The 26,766-nt window shown below is 43.5% G+C and overlaps 1 protein-coding gene across 1 annotated transcript in view; it reads left to right on the top strand.

Annotated features, from left to right (window-relative positions):
• LOC308135996 (transcription factor SOX-6-like) overlaps positions 1-26,766 on the top strand; it is a 110,711-nt gene that overhangs the window by 80,348 nt on the left and 3,597 nt on the right. The window contains exons 10-15 of the mRNA XM_080504180.1: positions 7,505-7,654; positions 12,433-12,610; positions 14,010-14,221; positions 22,017-22,137; positions 23,342-23,512; positions 26,381-26,598. Coding sequence (XP_080360306.1) covers positions 7,505-7,654; positions 12,433-12,610; positions 14,010-14,221; positions 22,017-22,137; positions 23,342-23,512; positions 26,381-26,598 — 1,050 coding nt within the window. The remainder of the gene's footprint in view (positions 1-7,504; positions 7,655-12,432; positions 12,611-14,009; positions 14,222-22,016; positions 22,138-23,341; positions 23,513-26,380; positions 26,599-26,766) is intronic.

The following is a 26,766-nucleotide window of genomic DNA, read 5'->3' on the forward strand; positions in this document are numbered from 1 at the left end:
CACAAAAGCGCGAGTGAGTAATATTTTTTTTCCCACAAAAGGAAAACGGTATTGGAAAAGAGACAATGAAGTGGTGAAAAGTGGAGGTTGATGGGTGTGTGTCAGGTCTGTGTGTGTGTGTGTGTGTGTGTGTGTGTGTGTGTGTGTGTGTGTGTGTGTGTGTGCGTGCGTGCGTGCGTGCGTGCGTGTGATATGCTTCTGTTTCACTTGAATTCACTTACAAAGATTTTCAGTTTTCCTGTTGCACGTATGAGTCCAGGTTATTTTATTGAACTGCTTTTAGGATTTAAGAGCACGTGATCCACTACTGGACTTGTTACAATATCCTCACATGTTTACTTACTTTTGAAGAGTCGATAGGCCTCTTCAGTACTTTCTGTGCTATTTTAAAGGTGTATTTCATAACAAATCAAACATCTGAAGCAGAAGCAATTCGACGAGAACAAAGTTAAAGTAATAAAAGGTGAGGTCTGGTACACTCACAGTGTACATATGCTGTAACTGTAATCCAGAGGGTGTAACCAGCAGACCAGACCCAAGACAATTGTGCTGAAGAGAGCATAGAAATGGAAACACAAAAACCTCGAACCACATTTTAACTTCAGCTCGAGTCAGCCAAAAAAACATCTCATAGCTATTAATATTATAAAGTTACATCTCTTCTTTTCTCTGTGAATACGGCAGAACACAGCAGTCTTTGATCTCTGATTGGTGTATGACTCTTTCTTAAGTTATGATTAAGCACTCTTGGCTGTTGTGAAACTTGTTGATGCTGCCTTCTCTCAGGGAAGAGCTTGCAGTGACTGGCTTTGGAACAGTAGGCATTTGCATATGAACTGATAACGCGTCACGATGGCACATACAGGTGACCTCTTCAAGGTGCTCTGGCCTCCAAACATTAAGTTTCTGACTGCACGCTAATCACTCTTTACACAAACCGTATTCTCATCTGATCGTAAAGTGCACAATAAGCTGCGTACTGAACAGCGATGACATTCAAAAGAAAGCTGGAGGATTTCCAGTGTGCATGAAGTTGCTCATATCAGGGGCTTTCTTCTTTTGAATTATAATGCAAATACTGTAACTTTTGAAGAATAAAGAAACAACATGACGCATTGGTTCAAGCCTGACGCGACCATGCTCGCTCTCTTATCGGCTGCCTGTCAGCTGTGTCAGACAAAAGCTGTTATGATGAATCACAGAGGAATTCCGCCCCACCAGCACAACACCTGGTCGGGGCAATTCATCAACCATTTTGTTGCCGCTTGACACCTGTGGTTTGAGAATAGCACTTATCCATAATGGTTATCATAGAACATATTTGCTAAAAGAAGAAGAAGAAAAAGAAAAAAAAAAGAACAGAAGGGGGTAAAAATGAAAATCTTGTGCTCCATGAAGGCGGTTTGGTATTTCACAACACAACCCCGCCACCCTTCCTCCCATACCTACAATAAGCGAGAAGAACAAAAGCTTTTTCAGAGGCAACAATATTGCTTCATTATGTCAGTCGTTACCCTCGCGCGGCTTTTGGATGTTAAAAGAATCGTTATCTCAGTTTATTCAATTTGTATTGTGGTTGTTGCTTATGGAGGCTCTCATTAGCAGCTATTGACTTAGCAAAGCGCCGTGCTGCGCTGAGGGGGATCGGAGCCTCCTGGCTCCACTCCTGGCTTTGAAATGATCAAAAGGGCTGCACGGTGAGTGAGAGGTAAGAGGTTGAATGATGTCAGAGACGCAAACTCATTCACATTTAAACACTGCCTGAGACGAGGAGAAAGAGAGGCAGAGAGGAACCTGAATGAAAGAGGAAGTTTCTCATCAAGGCGTGAGCTGAACTCGAGCAGGAGCCTGGGTGAAAGAGCGAGACACAGAGCGGAGGGAAGCGTTCAGGGCAGGAAAAATAGGCAATTATTTGAGGATTTTTTTGTTGGATGGAGGCGCCGGCTTCCAGCACATGTTTGGACATTGTTTTGACAATAATGACTCCGCCAAATGCAATCATGATCAAATTTACAAGTCGAACAAGTTGTGGTTATTTATCCTCGTCTCAGTGTGCCAGTTGCATGGATGCTTGAAGCACTTGCGACAATAAAAAAAAGGAGCTGCAGGATGTCATATTTTTCGAGGCAAGGCAAAGGCAGCTTTACTTGTATAGCAAGAGCACATCGCAACAACAGTGCAATTCAAAGTGCTTTACTTTAACAGACGTGCAGCTTTTTCTAGGCGAACCCGGGATTCTTCCTACAGCTCTGGGTTTTTCATTTGTTTTAGTCTCACAAATTCCCTTACATATTGCTATTCAAAATCATAAAAAAAAACTACAACCCAACAACATTAAATGGAGCTTAAAAATTGTTGCCAGAAGTAGGCTAGCTCCTAATAGTCCTATGAGGTTTATCTTCAACACATCATCCTAAAAAAAAGCATTTTTGTGCATCTTGACCATGGAACTACTATGAAATATGCTTAATGTACCGAAATATACAGGATGTCAGCTTCAAAAGTAAAAGTGTATCTAAGTGTACTATTTATTAATCGATAATTAATAAATAGCACAGAAGGTAATTTGATGCATGCTAATAAAGTATCATGTGGCCAGTGTCTACATGTCTATACCTTATTAAAAGCATTTAGTATTTTAAATATTGTTTTAGTTTTGCTTTAGACAAACTTTGACCAGCTCACAGACAAACAATTAGATCTACTGGTGTCAGCAGAGATGAGTCTCGTATCCTGATGCTTCTATCTATGACCTATGATCATTTCAGCAGCTATTAGTTGTCTAAACAACAGCATAATTCGGTTCACTCATAGATTTGACTGGGCTATTTTTCAGTTTGATAAATATAAATGAAAAATATTTTTACTTATTCACCCCAACTATGATGAGAAAAACAAAAACATGCTCTTTTACAGTCTGAAGCCCTTTGGCCTGCAATGCAGTCACTGTGGTTAGACTTTATTTCCACGGTGACTCGTCATCTTGCATCTCTGTTTTCTCTTTGGATTCTGCCTTTGGATGTTCCGGACAATGGCAGCATAGAAATGTTGTTCTCTCAAGTTGACTAGAAGTGAAAACTTGGTGCACATGACCTTGCAAATATTTTTATACCTCGACAACAATGACGGCAGCAGGCCGGAGGCACGGGGACCACAGAGTTATCTGTCGTTCTTATTCTGACAATATCCCATTAATGCCTTGTGGGGGAACCAATTAAATGTGTTACACAGTCCCCCTCTTGATTGAGGAGTTGAGAAAATATTTTTTTGGGATGGTCTTCTTCAGCAGATATTACTGCAGATAGAACGGCACGTCTTGCATATCTGAGTGTGTCCCGCCCTCAACGTGATGGAGGGCGATGACATCGATCCTGCTCCATCACTCTTTAATTATATACACATTGTTTATGTGTGAAAAAGCTCATGAAAATGTGCAGTACACATTACTGAACGCTCATTGAGGTGTGAATGAAGTCTTTTGTCGACGCAACAACGCGTTTATGTGGCCGCTTCAGTTTCTGCATCCTTCGGTGAGTCAGCCGATCGGATTTAAAGAAGGTGCAGCCAAGTCTGAGCTAATGTCTTGACAGGGCAGCTCAGTGCGCCAACTGACTCCGTATTCGCCTCGGTGACACTTCACTGCACAGTGGCCTTGACTCCAGAGTGTGAAACTTTGCATTATCCCGTTAAGGAAAGCATTGTAAACAGACAATTACACCATGTTAGTTCTACTTTGACAATCTTCTCGGCTTCTCATACTGTAGCAGTGCACACACACACCAGCTGGCATCGGTCCGTTTTCAATGCCAGATCTGTGCTGAGTACAGGACAGGCAGATGCCGTATCCAGACTGCTCCAGATGTTCCAGAGTTGAGCCCTGTGGCTTTCCTCCGGACAGCTGGCTGGCACCAAAGGGCACAAACTGGCACATGGAAAGAGAATATTCTCACCAAGTCAGATGAACCTGGAGCCAATTACATTCCTCATATCGAAGGAGAAGATACTTAAGGTTCAGAAAGTATGTTTATGTTCTTTATCAAGGGATCAAATGAACCAAATCAGAAGTGACAGGAAAGAGAGATTTGGCAAGAAAACCCTACCAGACTGTGTTTGACCCTTTTGCGAATCGACCAAGCACAATTATGATAGCACAAATGTGCTATCGGCGTGGGAACCTTATCTGGCCGATTGTTTCCAGAGCCTCAGAATAGACTCCTTCACAAACAGTGGATTTATGCCGAAGAAAGGCCCCCTTTGTGCGGCTAATGCGAGGGAAATACAGTTGCTTAGCAGACATTCTTGTTGAAATCATAAGACATCTCTTACTGTCCGTCCCAGTGTTTGACCCGTTTCTTGGTGTTTGAGGCAGAATGACGAAGGTGAGGAACAAACCTTTGTAACTTGAATTGTGGAAGGCTCTCAGGCCATTGAAGCCAAATTTCCAAAGTTTTTTTTTTTCATGATTTACTTATATTTAATAGATAATCCTGGCTTTAATACACTCTTGAGTGAAAACGTCCTTTGAATATTTTTCTGTATGTTAGCGCTCACATAAAAAAAAGTTTGTCGTGCCTCTGTCTTACAAAAACAAAGCTCTTTGCCATCTTTCACTTTTCTTGGATACAGCTACCTCTCTCAGTGCAATTTTTAGGCCCGGTCCTCCGTGTGGGCCAGCTCAGTGACAGTCCATCCATTTCACTCTTTCTCCTCCTCCACCCCTCCGGAAAGCTGCTGAAAAAGACAAAACCTCATTTGTTTTGTGCACTCCTGAGATCGATAGCAGCTTGACACTGAAAGAGGCCGGCGAAAGGGATTCTCCACTCAGCCCTGATGGGACGGTTCCGCCTGATCACTGAGGAGGAGGAAGCCGAGAAAGACATCACCTTCTCTCTTCGTTTCTTAAGGATTGCACTCAACGCGGCCAAAAAAAACAAAACCTGCTGATAACCAAGAGGGGTGAAAAAAAAATGACAGACTAATCATTTGGATTTCAGTCAAATTAGCACTAACCTCCAGAGCCTGGACAGCCGAGCCACACTTTGAGGACCTCTTTGTCAATTTGTAATTTAGGAAATTGCGGCATTGTTTTCCCTTGAGAGTTGACTGAATGACAAGTGCTCCAGTTCGGGTTGTTTACGCTGCATATTGGCCTATCTGGCCAACAATCAATCTCCAAGCTTCTTGAAGAGATAGGGGGGGAAAAAACAAAAAAGAAACTGAGTGAAAGTTCTTATTGTCAGTCTTTTCCTGATTCATTATTTTCCTTTTCTTTTTCGTAACTGCTGACACAATTGCTGTTAATAGCACAATACTTGTGGGTGCGCTTGCAGAAAGTACCCACTTTGTCTATGTGTGTGTGTATGTGGGTGTGAGACCTTTAAAGTGTGCTTTACCTCAAAGACTGGTGTGTCTGGTCTCAGCCCAGGCTCCCCTCAGAGCTGTAAGAATATCAGGCATCACCAGAAGTAACTCTGCGGTCGGCTTGATTGACGCATGAGGCCTCACCACCAACCAGTCGAGGCGCATTCTTACCGGGGTCTCATATCGCCAGGGGTTGGCCCGAGTGCTCCCGCTACCTTCCAAGGAAAATAAGCGGCGTGACATCAGGGCTTTGTTTCAGCGGCGAGGCCCCTTCTGTTTGTGTTTAATATCGCTCTGAGAGAAGTGGAAAGAGGGCTCGCCAATTTCTCTGGCCCCGACTGCTGAGCTTGGCGCTTTGGCGGCGAAGCAACGGTGGTCTCCTGTGTCTGCAGCGCAAAACTCTCCATCCCTCCCTCCTCTCTTTGTCCATGCCACTCTTTGCTTTTTGGATCTCTTAGTCCCAGGAGGCTTTGCAGTTTTGACTAGAGGGAAATCAGATCTCACAACACTGGGGGGCCATTTGGGCCGAGGGGGCAGAGAGTAAAAACAAAGAGAGAATCTGGAGAGAAAACGATGGCGATGGGGAGGGGAGATAGGAAGAATAATATCTGGAGAGGAAGAAAAAAAACAGAGACAAAAGACGAGAGTCAAAGACAGATCAAAGGAGGGCAAGACAAAACAGAGAGAGAAGTGTCGAAGTTGTGGGACGAGTATGGATGAGGTGAGAGAAATGAAAAATGGGAGGAAAGCAGAAAAGAGGGAGTGGGGGGGGGGGGGACCTAGTGAAGGCCAGCCACGTCTGGGTGGTTTTCCTGAGGACAGGCTCTTTGATACTCCAGCACTCACACTCCAATGCATTCAGACAGGGGTTGACAGTGGTTTCAGGCAGCGGTTTGTCTGGCCAGCGAGCTTTGATTTAAAAGACCCTGGACTCTGGACCCACTATTTGACTCTTTGATTTCTGTTAAGTACCTTGGATGGAAAGTCGGAATGGCTCTTTTTTTTTGGTCATTTAATGTTTTCATTAAGCCCCGAAGGCACATACTTTCCTAGTCTTTTTTTTTGTTGTTGTTGTTGTTAACTTTTTTATTATTTCTAACCTATTTTTGAATTCTTTTCAAGTGAATCACTTGCCCAAGATGTAATTGCAGTAAATCTACACCCACATACACATGATTGCTTATTGTTGTCTTTGTTCTGGAATAACATTGATGAAGAAACTCAATTGTCAGAACTATTAATGCAAGGACAAACTGTACATGACAAGATTAGTCTCAAGTGTTCTTTCAGACATATGAAGCTATGTCTCTAATCCTAATTTAATTTGATTTTATTTGACCGTTACTATTTGAAATTACAGCTTTGCTGAGAAAGCCAAAACTCAAACAGTCAGAATAACAAAAACAGCCGTGTGGCTCGGCTCCATTTCACATTGTTATTCCGAAAAATAAAAAGAAGCCAACCTTCTATGCTAACGGGTCCCGAGCCAGGCATTGTCTGCAAAGCTGATTTCATTACTCATACTTTAATATTTGCGCAGTCTCGTGTATTGTACATCCAATTTTTGTTAATTGTGATTCAAGTGAAGCGTTCAAAAGTTTCTTTAGCTGTTGTCTGAAATTATTTCTGGATGTTAATGGATTTACAAGCTGCTCCCAGGGTTTATTGAAAATAAATAGCTGTCTGAAATGGATTGTAGATAATCTAAAATGAAAATGTTTTGGAATGCCTCGCCGTTAAATCCTGCCTCAAACAAAATCTCCCATCTGTGTGGGATGCTCCTGTCAACCTCAGATGAAGGTGAACGCAGGCATGTTTGTACACTCACATTTTTTTTTTTTCCATATGAGTTCTCTGAGTCTTTGGCCCAGACGCACAGACACACACACACACACACACACACACACACACTCACACACACACACACGCACACACACACACACACACACACGCACACACCCATCAAACCTCATGCAGCAAGCTTAGAATCCTCCTACAAAAACACAACAGGAGCGTGTGTGTGTGTGTGTGTGTGCACACACAAGAAGAAAGGAGAGAGAATAAAAGAGGAAAGCCACTGACTAGCTGCTGGCGAGCGATGTTAATAGCCTGTCGGTTTTGCTGGTTTCTCCTCTTTCTGCAGCAGCTGTATGCCGCCCAGCTGGCGAGCATGCAGATCTCACCAGGAGCCAAGATGGCTCCCCTACCGCAGGCTCCTAATTCCTCCGGTCCTCTTTCCCCCTCCACCCTCAAGGGCGAGAAGCGAGCATCCAGCCCTGTCACTCAAATCAAGGTGAGCACGTTGTTGGAAATGTGGACGAATGGTCAACGGGTCGACTGGAAGCCTGAGAGAGACGTACGCATGTGTGATTGATAGTATAAAGTCGAGACGTCAAACACATTTAAGTTCAGGGGCACATACGTCATCTTGAGTGGCCTGGACAGATAAAATAGTACCATAATAACCTTTAAATGCAAATGTTTTTCTTGTTCTTGTGCAGAACATTAGCGATGAAAATGTCTATATTTTTACAAAACCAAACAATTACTACCAAAACAGATTACAATCTCAACATGAAGCCAATTTTAATGATGTTTTCTGGTTCAAAATAAAGTGAATTGTCCAAAAAGCTTCTCCTTTAGCTTGTTTTTATTCCCTCACCCTGGCAGCATGACTTTGAGGCGAGTTTGATAGCAGCGAGGGAGCTAGCATGACGATAACTCAGCTCGGGTGTCGTGTTGTGTCCACTACTGGAAATTTGTTATAAAGATCAATGTTTTCTTGAAGATTTTTTTGAGTTCTTCAGTTTCAGATTATAAACCCAGAAGTGACACATCCAAATATTTTTCCAACATTGGATTATTTAGTCTTTTTAGTTATTTCTCAAGGCAAAGGATTGGTGCACTGTTAGTCAATATCACTTTACAGCCAGAAGGTCTGACTTCAAATGCAGGCCGCAGCTCCATCCCTCCATCTCCTACACCACTGCCACGCCAGCTGATCGGTGAAGGCAGGGTGTTCCATGCTCACATCACCAGTCCATCACAGCACACAGTCACACACTCATATTTACACCTACAGGCAATTTTAGAGTCTGGCATCTGCCTCAAGTGCATGTTTTTGGGCCCTGGATGGGAGGACCCCTAAGATCTTGACGAGTGATGGTGCATTACAGGACCCTATTTTAGACCAACCTTTATGGATCTATTCACCACCACACCTACAGTCAATAACAGCAAAACACATCTGTCTAAACTTTCTTAACTCTCGGAATATGATTTTGTAATTGTCGAGCTATGGCTGTGTCTGTGAAAAGTGCTATATTAAATTTTACACCAGTGTTCATGAAGTCCAGAAGATTGTTCTTCCAGGCGCAGCACATAGTATGGCCATCACCTCAAATTTATAAATGAATCGCTGCCCAGCCACCGGCCGATGCCTCGGACCAGGTCCTCCAAGATGTAAAAACGCAAGAATAAAAAGCAAAATTAGTTTTCATGTTCTAGCTGGGATACAATCTTCTCCAGACAAATGCTTGGACAATGTTCTCCTATATGATCTCTCGAAACCAATCACAGACACAACTGGAAAGCATTGATTGCTGGGCGCTTTGTAAGGACCCCTGCTACCCAAATGTACTGTGAGTCGTCAATTTTCCATCCTAAATTCTAAAAGCCAAACAAAAAATAGTATTTATTCATTAAGATTGTTAATGCATACACATAACTGTGATAGATGCTATTTTTGAAACCGTTTGTAATTCCGTAAATTGAAACATAAACTCACAAGTATTATATTGAACTTGTACTAAGAGGCAAATAAAACAGAGTCATCCAGAAGAATTGTGCTGTATTCATAAAATTAGTGAGGAATAAGACTTTCCCTGTAAGGGATCGACCCGGGTGGAAAACAAGTGCCTCTGTGGTGTATAAAGTAACACAGCATGCTAATGACAAAGGAAAGTGTGAGTTCATAATGTGCCCTATAGGAAAACACACAATAATAATAATAATAACAATGATGTGTGCAAGGAAAAGTGAGAGGCTGGAAATTTGGAAGCTGTTGCGACAACAATCTGAACACAACTCTGTGTTCTTCACCGTCAATTAGAAACAGCTTATTTTAAAGTTGTGTGCCCGCTTGCACGTGCGTGTGCACACACACGCGTGCGTGTGCAAGTGGGCACACACACACACACACACACACGCACACACACACACACACACTGGCGCTGGCTGCTGTTTGGCAGGAGCCCAGGCCCCTTCACTGGAGAGAGCGTACGCCTCATCTTTACTCAATGACGAGGCGGTAATGGAAGCCATGTGTGTGTGTGTGTGTGTGTGTGTGTGTTTGTGTGTGTGTGTGTGTGTGTGTGTGTGTGTGTGTGTGTGTGTGTGTGTGTGTGTGTGTGTGTGTGTGTGTGTGTGTGTGTGTGTGTGTGTGTGTGTGTGTGTGTGTGGCACAGCTGCACCCGGCGTCACAATAGACCGGCGTCGGAGCCCACCGCACTCAAACAGTAGTGCTGTGCCCTCCGAACGGCAAATTCCTCCTCCTCTCCCCCAAACATACAGACACAGAGACACATACATATACCCCCCCCCCCCCACCCCCCCCCCCCCCCACCATCACCACCACCACTACCACCCCCCTCCCACCCCCATTTCACTCACTTTGGCATTCCACCCGTAGGCTGACTCCCCCTCCCTCCATCCCTCCCCACGACGAAACCCGCAATGCCCGTCCCAACCGCCTTCCCTCCTCAACACTTCCTCGGCTGAAACTCTAAATGAGATCCACGTTCATGAAGCGTTTGCTGCTGACAGCAGAGACGCAGTCGGACTGTGTCGACGCGAAGGAGTCTGTTGTTCTCGGCGCCTGCCTTTCTTGTTTCCAAACAGTCCTCATGCAGATCAGCGATGGAGAAATCACACACCACAAATGTCCTGTTGTTTCTTTCAGTGGAGTGACTTCAGAGGGTGGTAAAAGCACTAAGAGCACCTTCATATTTCCAACCAGGGGTGGGCAGTAGTCGTATTCAGAATGGCCATAAAGTCATATTCACAACTCCAAAATATATATTCACTGCTAATTGTGACCAAGCACTTCTACCACAACGATATACAAAGTTTTTGCAAACGATGTAATGAAAAAAAAGCTTCAGTAATAGAGAAATTAGTGAGTAATATCTCTTTAAAATTATTTTTTTCCTCCTTCACTCATGAGATTTAGAACTTTTTTTCTGAATTTCACTTTGGGGCCTGTGAAACATGTACGTAGAGACTGTACGTGACGCACACACAAAAGCATTTTGTGCAAAAGCAAAGTTTAGGTATTTGTACCTTGACTGACAACTTTCTGAATCCACATTTGACAAAGAGGTTTTTGACTTCATGAACACAAAAGACGTAACTGTATGAAACCGAGTAGAGAGGCGACAGGACCTCATAAAACAGACGCTTGTTCATCAGAATGTCTGCCACAGTGAGAAAGGAAGCGAAGCACAAAAAGTGAAGGAATTTGTCTTTAAAAAAATGTTTTGCATTGTGATAATGTTTCTAAACTATGAATATTTCATTATTGGGAAGCCTGATTGTTGAATTTAGAAGGAATGTGCATTTGTGGGATGTGCTAATAAGTCGCCATGCAGTGTTATCCATTGGCCCAAGATCTTTTTATTCAATTGCTGGTGCTGACACTCAGCTACTCATCCCACAATATATCACCTTTTAAAAAGAAAATAAACAGTACATATGATCTCCCAAATGCATATTTCCTTACATTTGGTCCCTTTTCAGTAGCCTAAAGGGTAAAATTCACTTCATGAATCTGATATATCCATGTATTTTATTTTGCTGTAACTTTATTTGTCTTTTATGACTGGTGCTTTGGAAAGAATTCCCCCCCCCCAAAAAATACACTATAATGACTTCTTTATGCAGTCATATTTTGGAAAAATGCCTCACTTTTGTTTTTGATGAAACTTGTGAACAATATTTTCATCCCAGCCAAGCTATTAATGTTACAAAAAGGAAGAAACTATTTTGATTTGGGGACTTATTAGAACAAAATATATTGTGTAATAACAAAATAAATAATTGTGGTTTAAGCATTGTAATCTTTATTAGATGTGCAATACACATGTTTTATTAATACTTTCCTGTAAACACGCAGTCATCCTGAAAAACAAACCACCGACTTAGAGTTTTTGATCCAATATGAAAAGATTCATGTGCCACAAAGCAGGTGGTATTGATGTTTATCTATGAAATGACACAAGAACGCAGACTTTTGTTTCGCATTCCTTTTAATACACAAATAGCCTTGTGTGTGTTTTCAGCTCTTATAACTGAGTCAGTGATGAGACATCACCGACATGCAGCTCAGCCTCTGACTTGATACCAGCACATCTGCATCAAGCGTCAATACAGCTGTTTTTTTTATCACTGGCTCAAGGAAAAGTGTTAAATAGGTCTTTTAAAAAGCATCTCAACCTTAAATCCTTGGTCACACACGTGAGAAATGAGAGCACAGAGTTGCGTTGAGAGAATATCCAACGCTAAAACAGAGATTCATAAACGTCAGTGTTGATCTTCTCATATTGTCTTTTCTTTCACGTGAGTCGATTCCTGAATAATAATGTCCTCCTGAAGATGGTGTCTGGACATGCTGATTAATATATACTTTGACTTTTAGGACTCCATTATTTTATGACTAGGAGAAGAGTTTAGGGCAAAATACCAACTGAAACGTTTGGATTCGTTTGATCTTTCCTATTAAATAGAATCAATCAGTGGGACCTCTTGCGGTGCAAAGAGTTTTGAAGTGCTGTAGTTTTCAAGACTTCAGCCTAAGTTAAGAAGTCATCTCTGCTTTGATCGCGTCTGTATTTGCACTGAAGTGTGTATTTTGTGTGTAATCCCGCCACATGCAGGCAAAACTCAACATCAGCAGTTTGTGGTCTGCTTCAATTTGGCTGATGTCATATTGAGCTACAGGCACAAAGTTCTAATAGTGCCTGGCTCCATTCAAAAGTCGTCACTCGAGCTCTGCTGTGTCTGCCCCGCCAACAGGAGGAAGGATCCACACAGCCGCTCAACCTCTCAGCCAGACCGAAGACCGCCGAGCCCCTCCGCTCGCCCACGTCCCCGACACAGAGTCTGTTCCCCGGAAACAAGACCAGCCCGACGGGCATGAACAAAGGCCGCATCCCCAGTCCCATCCCCGCCATGGGCAGGAACACCTCTCTGGGTAAATAACAAACACACACACACACACACACACGCGCGCGTTTCAACCCCACTGCCACCCAGTCCACTCTGTCAGGGAGAAGTACGTGAGCACTGGCGTTGCCGTCGACAATCACAGGGTTGAAACGGCGGCGGGGAGGACACTGACGCTGTCTGCGCTCGCACCCTCTCTCCTGTACTTTAATACACCGCATTATTGTTCACATGTGTACCGTACATCCACCCAGAGTGAAGCGCTGCCTTCGCCTCGGCCGGAAAAACAAAAACATCTCCCACCCAAACGCCTCCCTCCGCCTCACCACCCACAGACAAAACCGAGCGGCGTCGCATGCGCCTGATGAACTGCAGACACCTCAACCTCACCGGGAGACCTGTGTGTGTTTTGTTTATTTGTGTGTGTGTGTGTGTGTGTGTGTGTGTGTGTGTGTGTGTGTGTGTGTGTGTTTTACAGCAGTCCAAAGCCCTGTATTTAGCCCCAATGAAAACCCTGGCAGCGGAAGCAGTGAAACCCAGCACACGTTATTTGGTTTTTAAGAGCTTCCTCACATCATTGTCTGCCCGCGCTAGACCTTTTATGCCCCTACCTCTGCTATCTGTTATTAAGGCCAATCTAAACCCTCTCATTATATCCCCCCAGAAAACAATTTCACCAGCTCCTCTGGAGTGGCTTTGAGGACGCGACGCTTGTGTTATTTTTTGCCCATTTTAACGGCCACCCAAGCATACAGAGCTTCCTACTTGTCTGCTAATTAAACGAGGAGGGCGACGGAAACTTTGCATCCTTTTATTTATTTTTTTCTCTCTCTCTCCTTATTCTTCAAATGTGCATCGGCTTCAAAAGTGTGAAGCACATAAACAAGGGGAGAGGAGGAGGAGGAGGAGGAGTTGTGTTTAGATACAAGTGGACTGGAAAACAACTTTAAGCAACATTTGGACTTGATAGGAGAATGGAAATCCCGCTTTTATACGACTGCTTAAGTGTTATTTAAGAGGAATTTGTACACGCACTTTGCAAGTTTCTGGGTTTTACCACTTGTTTGCTTTGTTTCTGTTGCTCAGTTGTATTTGTGAACGAAGAGAAAATAACTCAGAGGCACAAAAACTGAGCTCCTCAACTCCCTTTTTTTAAATTTTAGAGTACAGGTTCAACAATAATTCAATAAATATCCTGAGCACAGAGAAAATGAGTGAGCTTCTTCAACTTGAGATTGCTTTTGACAAGGTTGCCTTAAACATTTTAAATAAAAAAAATCACATTATGTCTTGTAAGTAAGTGTCTACTTAAAGTGGAAATAGCTCATTAAAAACAATTAATTTACTTTACTCAGGGATTTGTTTTACTGTTCGTATGTACTTTAACAAGTGTTTCTATTCAGGTGTGCAATTGTACTTATGCGCAGACATCCTGTCCAGCCTCAACTCCACGGCACTGTTTGGGGACCAGGACGCCGTGATGAAGGCCATCCAGGAGGCCAGGAGCATGAGGGAGCAGATCCAGAGGGAGCAGCTCCACCACCAACACCAACAGCAGCAGCAGCAGCAGCCGGGCCACCAGAGTCTGGAGGCCAAGCTGTCGGCCCTGAGCAGCATGACCCTCAACAACGGCAACAAGGTCAGAGAGAAGCACATTTGTCATCATATAAAAGCACACGTGTGCACAATGCTGCTGCTGGATTATAAGAATCACATGGTCTCCCTCCAGTTTTCCAAGGTTTCCCAAGTGGATATGCACTGAATACGTAAATAGGATGAATAAGCTGCTAAAACATAAAAAAAAAATATTAAAAAAAACACTTTTATTTTTCTTGATCTCGATTCTAAGATTAGAAATTGATAATGACTTTCTCTTTCAGATCTTTCCCAAATAAGTGTCATCTCGTCTTCAGCTCGTTCTTTCTACATGTTTTCTGGATTAGCGCGATTTTTTATTTTACTCCTCGATATCTCCCCTTGCCAAATACATTAAGTGTGAGAAATAATGTCAAGGAGAAGGGAAACAATCGGTCTCTGTGAGAAACCTACAAACACATGAACAAAAGAGCAGAAACTTTATGTCATTGTTGGGGGAATGGACAATAATCAGGAGCATTTATCCAGAACCTTTTCTTTTTTCTTTTTTTTTTTCATGGCGCGGTATCCACCATCACTGTTTTTTCCAAATAAGTTAGGGTCCAGACTCATTATTTCCACCGATGTGTGACTACACCTCTGTGGCTCTATTAAATCTTCACTTGAGTGTAACATTTTCTCCAGCGTTTCATTGGCTGACTGTTCAAGGTTCCAACTCGGCCACAGCGCGCAAATCTGTAGCGTATTCGCCGCCGATATTTGGTGTCGTTTGGCTCAAACTGCAGCTCTTGAGAACTTCTCTTTGCTCCTCTCCTCTCCACGGCCACCCAGAAGCCAACGGCTTTGAAGAGGGAGCAGCTGGGCCAATGACAAGTGATGGTTTTTGGCGTGTTAGTGTGTGCGCTCGCTCATGTGCGCCTGTCTTGACTGAGTGGGTGTTTTTTTGCGGAAGAGATGATATTAACATTAGTGTAGTGTGTGTGCGTGTGTGTGTGTGTGTGTGTGTGTGTGTGTGTGTGTGTGTGTGTGTGTGTGTGTGTGTGTGTGTGTGTGTGTGTGTGTGTGTGTGTGTGTGTGTTAGGGAGTCCAGCTCTCCACTTGCCCTGGAGGGGGGTGGGGGGGTCCCAGCCTCAGGGTTTTAGCCCAATTAAAGGGCCCTTTCTCTGCCTCCCTCCATCTCCTCCACTCACACACACCTCTCTCTCCCCCCCAGTTCATCTCATCTCCCCTTGGGCTGAAGGAGACAGGGCCTTTGTACCGAGCTCTCATATCCATGGGGAAATCCGTATTCCAAAACATCTTCAATCAGTCTGATCAGGCAGTCACAGATTCTAAGGATCAGACATTCAGTTAAAATGGGGAACATGATTAGACCGGCTCTCCTGCGCAATTGATCCCATGCTGCTCATGAGGATGAGGAGGCGGAGGAGAGGAGCTCATGAATATTTTAGGGGTGGAGACTTTGAACCCACCACCCCCAAGTAGGTCATGATTGGTGCACTCCAAGGATAGGCTGTTTTGAATTTTTGGGGGGCTTGTTTGCCTTGCATCTTTCGGAAGAAAACATCCAGAATCTGGCAAAATAGATCTCTGCTGCACTTATCCACAGTCCCAAGTTGTTGTTTTTCCTTGATTTTTTTCTTTCTTAAGTCATTATACTGGTAAACATTCGGAAACTCATAAATATAAATTACACACAAGGCGATACTGATAAAATGTTTATTAAGATTTAATACGACTTGTCTGCCGCAGGTCGAGCAACAAAAACGTCCTCAGATAAGTTTGTGATTTCCACCCTTACATACCTCTGAAATGATCGTGGATTAAGGTGAGCGTACATCAGGGAGAACCCTACGTACTTCCCGAGCTCTAAATTTTCCAACTTTTATAAGAACAAAACCAAAGCAATGCAGTAATTTGGTTTATTGCTGCATGCCTCCTAATAAAAAGCTCATTTGGAAAGTCTCAAAGTAATTGTTTCCGGTTCGAGGATGGCAGCAGGCCTCGCTGTTTGTTGTCAGTTTGTTATTTGTTACCTAACAACAGCAGCTCAAAGACTCTTTCTCTCAGCTTTAAATAAATCATTTTTTTTTCATTGGGATGGAGAAAGGTTTTTTGTGTGTGTGTGTGTGTGTGTGTGTGTATTTTTTATATTTTTTTCTCAAAGTGCTCAAAGGCTTTGCTCTGTCTTAAACAATTCATGGATGGAACTTGCTGGATACTGAGAGGGTGACTCACCCGTTCCACCTCGGCGTGGCGACGGGGCCGACTCCTTTTCTTTACCTTGGATTTCTACGTTGTTTTCTGTTCGTCAAGTAAATTTGTTACTCAAATCCTCCCCTTTTGAAACCTTGAGCCTCTGCCCGCGTCGGGCTTTTTTTTTTTTTGATTTTTATGACACTTTTCGTCGGAGGGAATGACGCAACTTCTCTAAATGGTGTCCGAGAGTAACGCCGAACGCGGCGCTATTTTTTGACCGGCGCTGATTCGACCCTCAGGGAGTCACGGTGACGTGTTTGTGTTTATTTCGCTTTCTGTTTGTGTATTTTTGTCCTGCAGCAGTCATTGCAAACATAGGCGACATAGACGTTTCTCAAAGAGCTGAAAGCGATCCTGAGCGGCTTTTGGTGCGCCTGGGTGTGTGTGTGTGTGTGTGTGTGTGTGTGTGTGTGTGTGTGTGTGTGTCCTGGCGCTGCACTGGCCTTGGCCATGTTAATGTCATTATAGCTGGTGTACAGACGAGAGGCCTGGCCAGTTAGTGGCATTGTTGAGTATCACCTTACGCTTACGTTGCTTCCAGCTGGCCTGTGGCTGCCAAAGCTCACTGAAATAGCCACTGTGTACGACTGTGTGGGTGTGTGCATGCATGTACGTGTTTTTTGTGAGCGTGTGTAAAAGACTGCACACACTACGCACAAAGCACTCTCTAAAACCCACTCAAAGGGAAACGCCAAGTTTTCTTGAGAGATCGGCACGTGATTCCACGTGCACATTGTATGATAAAAGACTCGAGTCATTTACGCGTCTCGCACTATATAGCAAAAACATGGAAAAGCAAAAATCCTACTCTTTTAGTCATAAGTAATGCAGTTGTTAAGATTTTACATGCTATGTTCGAAGTAGAAAAACGCACGGGCTTGAGCCATGGGGGACTACTTTTCCCTGTTTCCACAGGAGGGGAGTTGGGTGGGTGACGGCAGACTGAGTGCAGGTAAATCTACAAGTCACAGGAGAACGAACACAAGTAGTTTTTGTTGCCCCGAGATCTGTTTTCTCACTTTTGGATAATGCCATAATTTGTCACATAACAGACAATTCTGAATTCGAAGCACTGTAAGAAGAGGCATCTCATCCATATTTAAGAATTGATGCTGCTTTGCTTCCATGAAGCTGTTAACAAAAAAACCTCCGACTGGATTTAGAGACTGGACGCTCCATTATAAGTAGTTTAAAACAATTTCCCTGGCAGAATTGTATAAAAGTTTAGATTAGGACCAAGCCCATGTAGTAGCAGTTATTCCAGTGAACAATGTAACGACGTACACTGACTTCAGACGAAAGCTATTAAACATGTTTGATTTTCAGTGCAGCTCCTCACCTGACCAAAGTCCAACTTTCATTCAGACTGTTTTGGTACATTTCCTGACTTTGGGCACATTGAATCTTTTTGTAGTAGAAAGATAAAAGAAAAAGAAGGGTTCACAAAGACGTTGGTTCAAAGTGATTGAATGGAGAAATTCTCTGAGCTTCACAGCCGTCAGAGCTGTTCATACCCTGAAGATAGAGAAGACAGATGAGTAAACTTTATACTCACTAAAACCAAATCATTTTCTTTTTTGTCCCTAATATTTTTTTTAAAAGTTGAACTGTGTGTCAACTTTTCCATTGTCACTTCATTGACTAAGATACACTATTATAGACCTTTAAAATCATTTTGAATGAATATGGAAAACAGATTTGTATCAATGTACAATCACATTTTCTTGAAGTCCAGATTGTATTTTATTGTAAAATATTTTGCAAAGAACCTTTACTCACACTATAAACTCTTATCCAAACAATTCAAAATGTTCACTCAGGTTTACTTTTGCATGCTGTCATGTCGTATAAATTTACCAGACATGTGCCAGACTGCCAAACACCTGAGTAACTTATTTAATGCATCCCGATTCTGACGAGCCTTTTGTCTGCGCTGTTCTTTACGTTTTGTCAGCATCGCTTTGTGTCGGTTGTATCAGACTGTGTCTGGAAACGAGGGAGGAAGGAGGAAACGGCTGTATAGAAGTTTATGTTGGCTCAGATGTTGAGCTCGGCCTTTGTAGGAAGCGAGCTCGTGAAACCGGCTGCTCAGGCGGCTCCCGAGTCCTGATTAAAAGGTCGACGTAATGCTGCTGCATTTGTAGCCTGAATGATGGACATTATAATAATGTGCACTACAAAGCTGAGTCTGGCACCTGCAAATAAACTGTTAAGTGTCTGCTTGTATGGAGCTGGAGCCTGGAGGGGTGGGGGGCGGGGGAGAGCTATGAATAGGAGGATTGGTGGAAAGGAGGGGGGGGGGGGGGGGGGGATAGGGCTGAGTGACAGCTCTATCGGCACACGGCGAAGTAAAGAGAGAGAAGGATGAAGAAAATTGGAGGAGAGAGAAAACACCACTGAGAGGGTGGTGAGGAGCAGGATTGAGGGGGTGGGAGGAGGTTAGGAGGGGGTGGGGGGGGGCTGGGGGGGGTGGGGGGGTGGCGACTGAGTATGGCTGCCAAACTTGATTGGTCCGGGAGGAGACAGTAAACGGTTGCGGGTCAGCTGGAAGGAGGCCGCGCTGGCAGTGGACGAGTTGTAGCTGTGGTAATGAGCTCAATACGGTATGGATTTTTCTTTTTTTTTTTTTTTAAAGAATAAAAAGCTATGTTTGGGGGGGTTACCCTAGCAACAGTGGAGAGACGCAAACGCCAAGGAGGGGAGAGACCAAGCAGAACAAAAAGAGTCGGGTGTCTCTTAAATTTAGAAATATACAATCAGCGGCAACATATTCCCCGAGCGGTGGAAGCAGCAGTGTGTTAAAAAAGCCGTGGCAGCACACATTTGTTCCTGGGGTACTTGCCTGTACAGATTAAAGTTTCAAAGTGAATGTTTCACTCCTCTTTTCCACTTTTTTTTTTTTTTTTTTATTGCAAAGCCCCAATGATGGAGCGCAACATCTATAATGCTGCTCCAGGCGGCAGCGGTCCAGTTGAAAACCAGCAGGCTCCCGGCCCAAAACCTATTTCAATCTTGACTAAACAAAGGAAAGACAGCTCCTTATTGCATTCACCACAAAAACTATTCAAGGAGACCAAAAGTAGACCAACCGCAGGGAATATTTGCAAGTTTTTAACCCAGGTCTGCTGTTAATCTGTAGTTTGGATCATTCCCCCCCTATTGATGCCGTCCCAGTCCATTTTCCAAAACCCTAGCTTGCTGCATTTCTTTTCCATTTGGTCTCCTCCCATGAAACGAGAACGTTCGTACAGCGGAGGTTGTTTGGAAGTGATGCACTGTAGCGTGGAGTTTTTCTTTGCATCACACCCCGTCGTTTTTGCGTTCTCATTTCACTTGACATGGCAACTTTCTGAAAACGATGTCCGTTTACACTGCAACGGCAGAAACACCAAAAACAATGTCGTTTTCACATTGGGCCACTAGTGGGTGCTGTTGGTAGTTATTATAATGAAACCACACACATGCAGCAGAGAACAATATGCGATAAACATTAACAGTAGGAGCACACGGAAATTTGTATGGACAGACAACAATTGCTGTTACGGTGATTCTCAACTATAAAACCACCAAGTCCCAGAAGATTAAGGACTGGGAGTCATGCCACTCTGGAGGAAAACATTGTTGTTATTGTCTATGTACACACACGTGCAGAACATTTCCAGAAAGTTACGTTTTCGCCCGTTTACACAATGACGGAGTTGAAGAACTTTCAAAGAGTTCCTCCTTGGCAGCCAAGCTCAAAAACATGTGTTTTTAGTGTCTCCGTGCACCGTTGTCATGTAAACGTAAACCCGTTTTCACTGGAAAAGAAAATAATATAAGAAACACTTTGTTGATCCGAACAGCCCGCACAACAAACAGAATGGTCCTGGAGTTGATGTCACACCCATCATGAGCATCAGCAATAATGTAGGTTTTAATGATGCAATCTTGCCTTTTTTTTTTTTTTTTTTTTTTTTTTTTAATTCAATAATTAAAATTTGAAGTAGATGTCATCATACTTCCTCTGTTGAGAGATTGCAGATACGGGAAACAATGACATCTGACGTTGGCCGAGGTTGCAGTTTTTTTTTTCTAGTTCATTCTCCTTGTTGCTGGGCCGTTCCTAAAGCTCCCCACAGGGAAGGTACTCCCTTCACTTTTGAAAACCGCTGCAGTAAAGGACATCTGACAGCCAGCATGTCCAACATTTAATGACAGAACGCCGAGCTTGGACCTGCTTCCAAAAGCCCAAAAGCATCGTCATGAGCAGCGACCGCTCTCCTCCACCCGTCATTCAACACAGATTTTTTTTTTTTTTTTTCAGCCAGCTTGAAGACTTATTCTTGTCTCCAGGCTTGATTCCCACTCCACCTCCTTCTTCTCCTTCCTTTCTTGCGCTCTCTCTCTCTCTCTCACTCTCTCTCTTTCTTGCTCTCTTTCCCTCGTTCTCTCTTTTCTTTAGCCCTTTGTTAGGCGGTTGCTTCTCGCGGTGAGCATGGCACTGCCCAGGCACATGTTCTGTGGTGGGCCTGATTACAGCCCTGCTGTAGTGCTGACATTGGCCCGCACCGACTCCCCATCTATAAACACACACACACACACACACACACACACACACACACACACACACACACACACACACACACACACACACGCACACGCACACACACACACACACTTCGGCCCCTAAGTTCCACCGACCCTGCCAGCGGCTACCGCGGCATGACTTCACCCGGCAACCATTCTTTGCGTCAAACAAAATGCCTCTGTCACCAGAAAAAGGAGGAGAGCCCAGAAGGAGGGAGGAAGGGCAAGAAGAAGAAGAAGAAGAAGAAGGGAGCGGAGAGGAGAGGAGTGTGGATGTGTGGTAGCAGTGCAGAGGGTTCCATGTTTTCCACCACAGTTTGGGAGCGTGGTGGGGTAATTTTAGCTGGAAGGCCCCAAGGCGAGCTGCTCGTAGAAGTTTTTTTTTTTTCTGTCTTAGAAGTGGAGAGGAATCTCAGAGAGCGTACCCTGATGATGGGAGGCTGCAGACAACACTGATGATAAACACAGCTTCAGTGATTTTTCTAATAGTTCTTTGCAGTAATAATCATTGCCCATTTCCTTTCGGAATGAAAAAAAAGCGAAAGAATTGCGAAATATCTTTTTGGGAGGAATCGTGCCGACGTCCAACTCAACCCAACAATTAGTTTTATTTTCATTACCAACAAAGTTTTCCCTCGTGACCCAATTTAAGGGATGCAAGGTAACCTGACCGAGCAACCAAGTGGTTCAACAGTGTTTAAGAGCCACATTAAGGGAATAAAATAGGAAGGCTTGTATTTTATGCTGCATTTTGAGAAATAAATCTGTCCCCTGCCTTTCACTGAGAATAAACTGGTATTGGCCTCAGCTCTCTGCAGCCTGAAGCTTAATAATCGAGGATTGAACATGGATGGATGATACATTTGGAGAAAATAGAGAAATCTCATGAAGAAAGCTGAAATGCAATAAGACTTTTGCATTTCCTCAAAATGTGTCATATATTGCTGTCTTTTGATTCCCAGTACTGTATTGTGTTATCAGCTCCGGTGACATATGAACTTTTCCTGCAGGAGCGGCTGCACTACGAGACACTGAGCCAGCACCTGGGGAAGCTCGGAGAGGAGGCTGGAAAGATGGTCCATCGAGTCATTGACCTGACGAGACCAGAAGATCTGGATGGTGAGCACCTCTGTGGCATGGCTGCACATTTCCTGACACTTCCTCCTGCTTTCGGTGATCGTGTTCAGCTTCACCCACTACTCTGACATTCGGAACCTTCATTTCTCGTGGTGGTAGTTTTTTTTTTATAAAACCGGAAATTCAAAACAGCAGCACAATAGAATAAAAGATAAGGCGAGGAGGACGAGAAAAGAAAGTGCTTTCGGAGTGCGTCAGTCACATCCTGTTCTTGCAATATGATTCCCGTGACATGGAGCTCAGCAGGCCACATGTTGAAGAGACTTTGCTTTTGGGCGTCTCGTTGGCTCCACAATGATCACTTCTGCCAGAAAGGAGCTCGAACACTCAGGTATTCATGTTTCGTTCTGAAAACACAAATATTTATTGTGCTCTGGGGAAGCAGCGGTCAAGGACGCCCTAAATAGCTAAACAAGGTGCTTAATGTCAACATCTTAAACTCTTGAAATTTTTAAATGTCATTCTTTCTGCAAGCACACGACGAGAGGCTCAATCCTCCATTCTTTTTTTTTCTTCTTTTTTAAAATTTTTTTTCCCAACAAGTGATGTTTGTGACACCCGGTTCAAGTATGCACAACAAAAAAGGCGAAGACAGCCAGCAAGTTATCCTGGTGCAAGAGGACTTTCGAATTGAAGTACTCTATTATGTGTGCTTTAATTGATGACAAGACTTGGCTTTCATGTACTCTGTATTCAGCGCAGTTTGAAGATATTGTTGCATGAAAAGTACTGACATTATCACTTCCTTTGAATGCAGTCTTGGCTGGGTGTTCACGTCGGGGTTTCCCCCCCCCCCCCTCGACCCACCTGTTTCTCATAAAGCACTACTGTTTACAGGCGTCGAGGAGCTGAGGAGGGCTCGTCGTGGTTTAGTTTAGAGTCCGAGGAGTAAACACAGGAGCCCAGGCACTGAGATAATATCAGGCGGAAGCAAACCGACTATAGTATGTTTGTGTCAGGATGTGGAGGGCATCCCAGCACAGACCCCACCGAACTTTTGTTATACTTTTCTTATACATCCTCTTCCAAGAAGGCAGAATAGGGGCCTCACCAGGATGCAAACAACATTCATCCTTGTCATTGCTGTCTGCTGCATCTCAACCGTGAAAGCACAAATGTAGATTGTGTCAATAATTTTGACTGAAGAATGTCTTTTTCTTTTCTTTTCTTTTTTTTTTCTTTCTTCCTCAACACACAGCGAACAACATCCAGGAGGCACGAGTGTACAGGGAGTCGCGGGGCAGGAACAGCAGCGAGCCGCACATCAAGAGGCCCATGAACGCCTTCATGGTGTGGGCCAAAGACGAGAGGAGGAAGATCCTGCAGACCTTCCCCGACATGCACAACTCCAACATCAGCAAGATCCTCGGTAAGACAATAACGTCCGATTGGTGCGAGACAGGTTCACCTGAACATTTAAAGCTCACGGTATTTCATTGTGAGTGCCTCTGTGAGGGCCAAACAGTTCATCAGTCATTTCAGTGGGGGAACCACTGATTTGTCTCCGTCTGGGAATTACTTGTGGAGTTTTGCAGTATTCAATGATATTTTGAAAAACAATAAAGAGGCTTTCATTCATTTTGCAGAAAAAGAAAACCTGTAAGTAAATTGAATAGCGTCAGTGGACAAGTTGATTGATTAAAAAGACTGATTAAAACTGGTATAAGAAGGTATTTAGTTCTGTAAATACTCTTTTGGTAATCATATCAAACAAAACTGCAAACAAATCAACCAGTTGTTGGTGCATTTTACCAGCTGGGTGTGTCTGTACGGTTGTTTCAAAAACTCAAAAGTAATGCAAATGAAACTGTCTCTTGTTTTAGATGAAGCTTTTTAAAAGTAGCTTCCAACTGGAGATCACTTTTCTTTAATATGACACACTTCCACAGGGTCTATTTTAAAATATCAAGGGAGTGAGTTTCCTGAAATTATACATAATAAACATACTCTCTATTAAAGCCACAAACCACTATTCAATGATATAAATCACCTCCTGTGAAACACCTCCAGAGATACAGGCCAGTTTCATTTTGAGTGGGCTGGACCGGTAAAATAGTCTCATAAAAACCCCTAAATTAAAGCTTTAAATGTTTTCTTTGCTGTGGCATATGTGTGAGTATATGTGATAACAAGGTTTATATTTTTATAAAACAGTTACAACTAAAACCTACGACAAACTCGCCAGTTTTAATGAAACCTTCTGGTGCAAAATACAGTGAATTGTCAAAAAGAACCTCTGTAGCTGTTGCATTATGGGTGTTTTGACCAACTTTTCATCCTGCCAGCATGGCCTTGAAGTTGAATTTGGTTGTAAACCTTATGTTTGACACCTCTGATATAGATCGTCAATTCTAAAATGGGGAGTGAATAAAAAAAACAAAAAAAAACATCAGGGTACAACTATAAGGAAACAAGCATGTCCCATCCCTCCACTGTTAGAGTAGGTTTGTTAAATTCCCCCCCTTGTCTCGTGAGGTTAACCTGCCACCGTGTCGGCCAGTTCACAGAGTTCCTTACTGACTATAAGAGGGACTAGTGTGCGTTTCACCCCAGAACGGTGAGCACACAGAGCTCCTCTGTGTCAGCCTGACTAGTGTGATGGATGCATTCAGTTAAAATTTGTGTGGATTCTGACCTCCTCCACACAGATATCCATTCACACGGTGCTGAGCGTAACGGTTGTTCGCGGAGCGTTGGTGAGACCTCCACTGTCCGCCGCAGCGTTCGAGCGAGCCGGAGGGTCCCTGAATGTAAATGCTCCTCCCCGAGTATCGTGAACAAATTGCTTTTTCTTACATGCGCCTGTGTTTTTTGACTTGGACCATCGAAGGAACTTGGTATAAATGGGTGTTTTGTGTGCAGCAAACTGCTTCCTGAATTTATAGCATGAATGTTTTGGCTCCAGGAATCTAATTATGTCTTTGCCAAAAACATTACTTTCAACTGATGTATTAAAGGTCTGATTTTTTAATGATCCATTACAGGAGTTATTATTTGATTTGACATGAAATTTAAGGTTGAATGTGATTTGTAAGATTCAGCTCACTGGAAACTTCTCTACTAAGCTTCGACTGAGGCGAGAAACAAAAAAAACCAAACTTGTGTACGTGTCGATGCCTGTATGTGTACAATGCACGTCCCTCCAACAGAATAACACAGCTGGACCTCGGGGAGTGGGTGGCAGGCTTTAAAAAGAAAAAACTCATCCCTGTTTCCTGTGTCGGAAGAAAGCAGAAGCAGAGTTTGTGATAAACCTCGGTAAACAGAGGAGCGAGGCAGTGTGCGTGTAATCAAAGTGCCTCGCAGATGTGCTGCGTTCCAGATGTAATGGCCCCGTCCACTTGTTCAGAGGGTCCTCTTACCATGGAAGACAAGAAGTACACAATGAATCATTCTCTCAGAGAGAGAGAGAGAGAGAGAGAGAGAGAGAAAGAGAGAGAGAGAGAGAGAGAAGTCCACTTTAAACAGCTTCCTGAGCTGAAAGCTCTCTGGTGTTCATTCACACCACGACATCCAACGCCTCCATCATACAGTTGACTCTTGTCAAATGACCTCCTACATGTCCAAGTTGGCTCGTCAGGCTATTCTCACCTCGAGAGGTTAGATATTTGAACAATTGTTGTTAAAGAATGACTGTTTCATTCTTCTTCTGGCGTGTCTACTTCTCATAGCCATACCTCTTACACTGCTTACCATATCTGGAAAAGTTCAAAAGTAGGGAAATAGAGTTGTTTGCTACTGAATTCCCTCGTCTAATCAGAGAAGAAATACACAAGTGTGCCACCGACTTTTAATAGGTGCAGTAAAAGACAACCAAACAAAAAAGGAATTTTAAAGACCTGCCAGATGTTGAAAGTATTTTATTCACTCGGTGTATATTTCTTCACAATGGCACAACCATAGAATGTAGCAGCAATCTTATTTATATTATTTCATAGGGGAGTGAATAAAAGTTCAAGCTCGGCTTTCAATAAATATGTCAAAATTGATGAATAGTTTAGTTGGTTATTTTGGTTTTTATTATGGTCAATGTACCTACCTACCTATAGAGTATGTAAATACCATTAGGCTATAACATTTGGGTATTTTGCGTGAGGTTTGAATGCACGCTAGCGACTTTTGAACTCCCTAAAGCTAAATTGCATAGCTACTAAAATATTTGTCTCTCACCAAGTCAGTCATGGTGCTTTATTGATCTATTGAAGACTCAACAAGTCGTGCTGCGTTTTCCCTGCAGGCTCTCGCTGGAAAGCCATGACCAACCAGGAGAAGCAGCCATACTACGAGGAGCAGGCCCGCCTGAGCAAGATCCACCTGGAGAAATACCCCAACTACAAGTACAAGCCGCGGCCCAAGAGGACGTGCATCATCGACGGCAAGAAGCTTCGCATCGGCGAGTACAAGCAGATGATGCGCTCAAGACGTCAGGAGATGAGGCAGTTCTTCGTGGGGTCAGTATTTCTCGGCTTTCTACATCGAACCGGTTCAATGGCGCTGAAGTTGTACTGTCACACGCTGTACCGCGTCTCATGACTCCTTCACGGGTGAAGATTCCTTCGGTCAGTGACATAATATAATAATGGTGTGTGTTTTTCATGAAAATGGGTACCATGTTTGCATTAT

This window comes from Blennius ocellaris, assembly GCF_963422515.1.
Source record: "Blennius ocellaris genome assembly, chromosome: 11".
In the NCBI taxonomy this organism is placed as follows: domain Eukaryota; kingdom Metazoa; phylum Chordata; class Actinopteri; order Blenniiformes; family Blenniidae; genus Blennius; species Blennius ocellaris.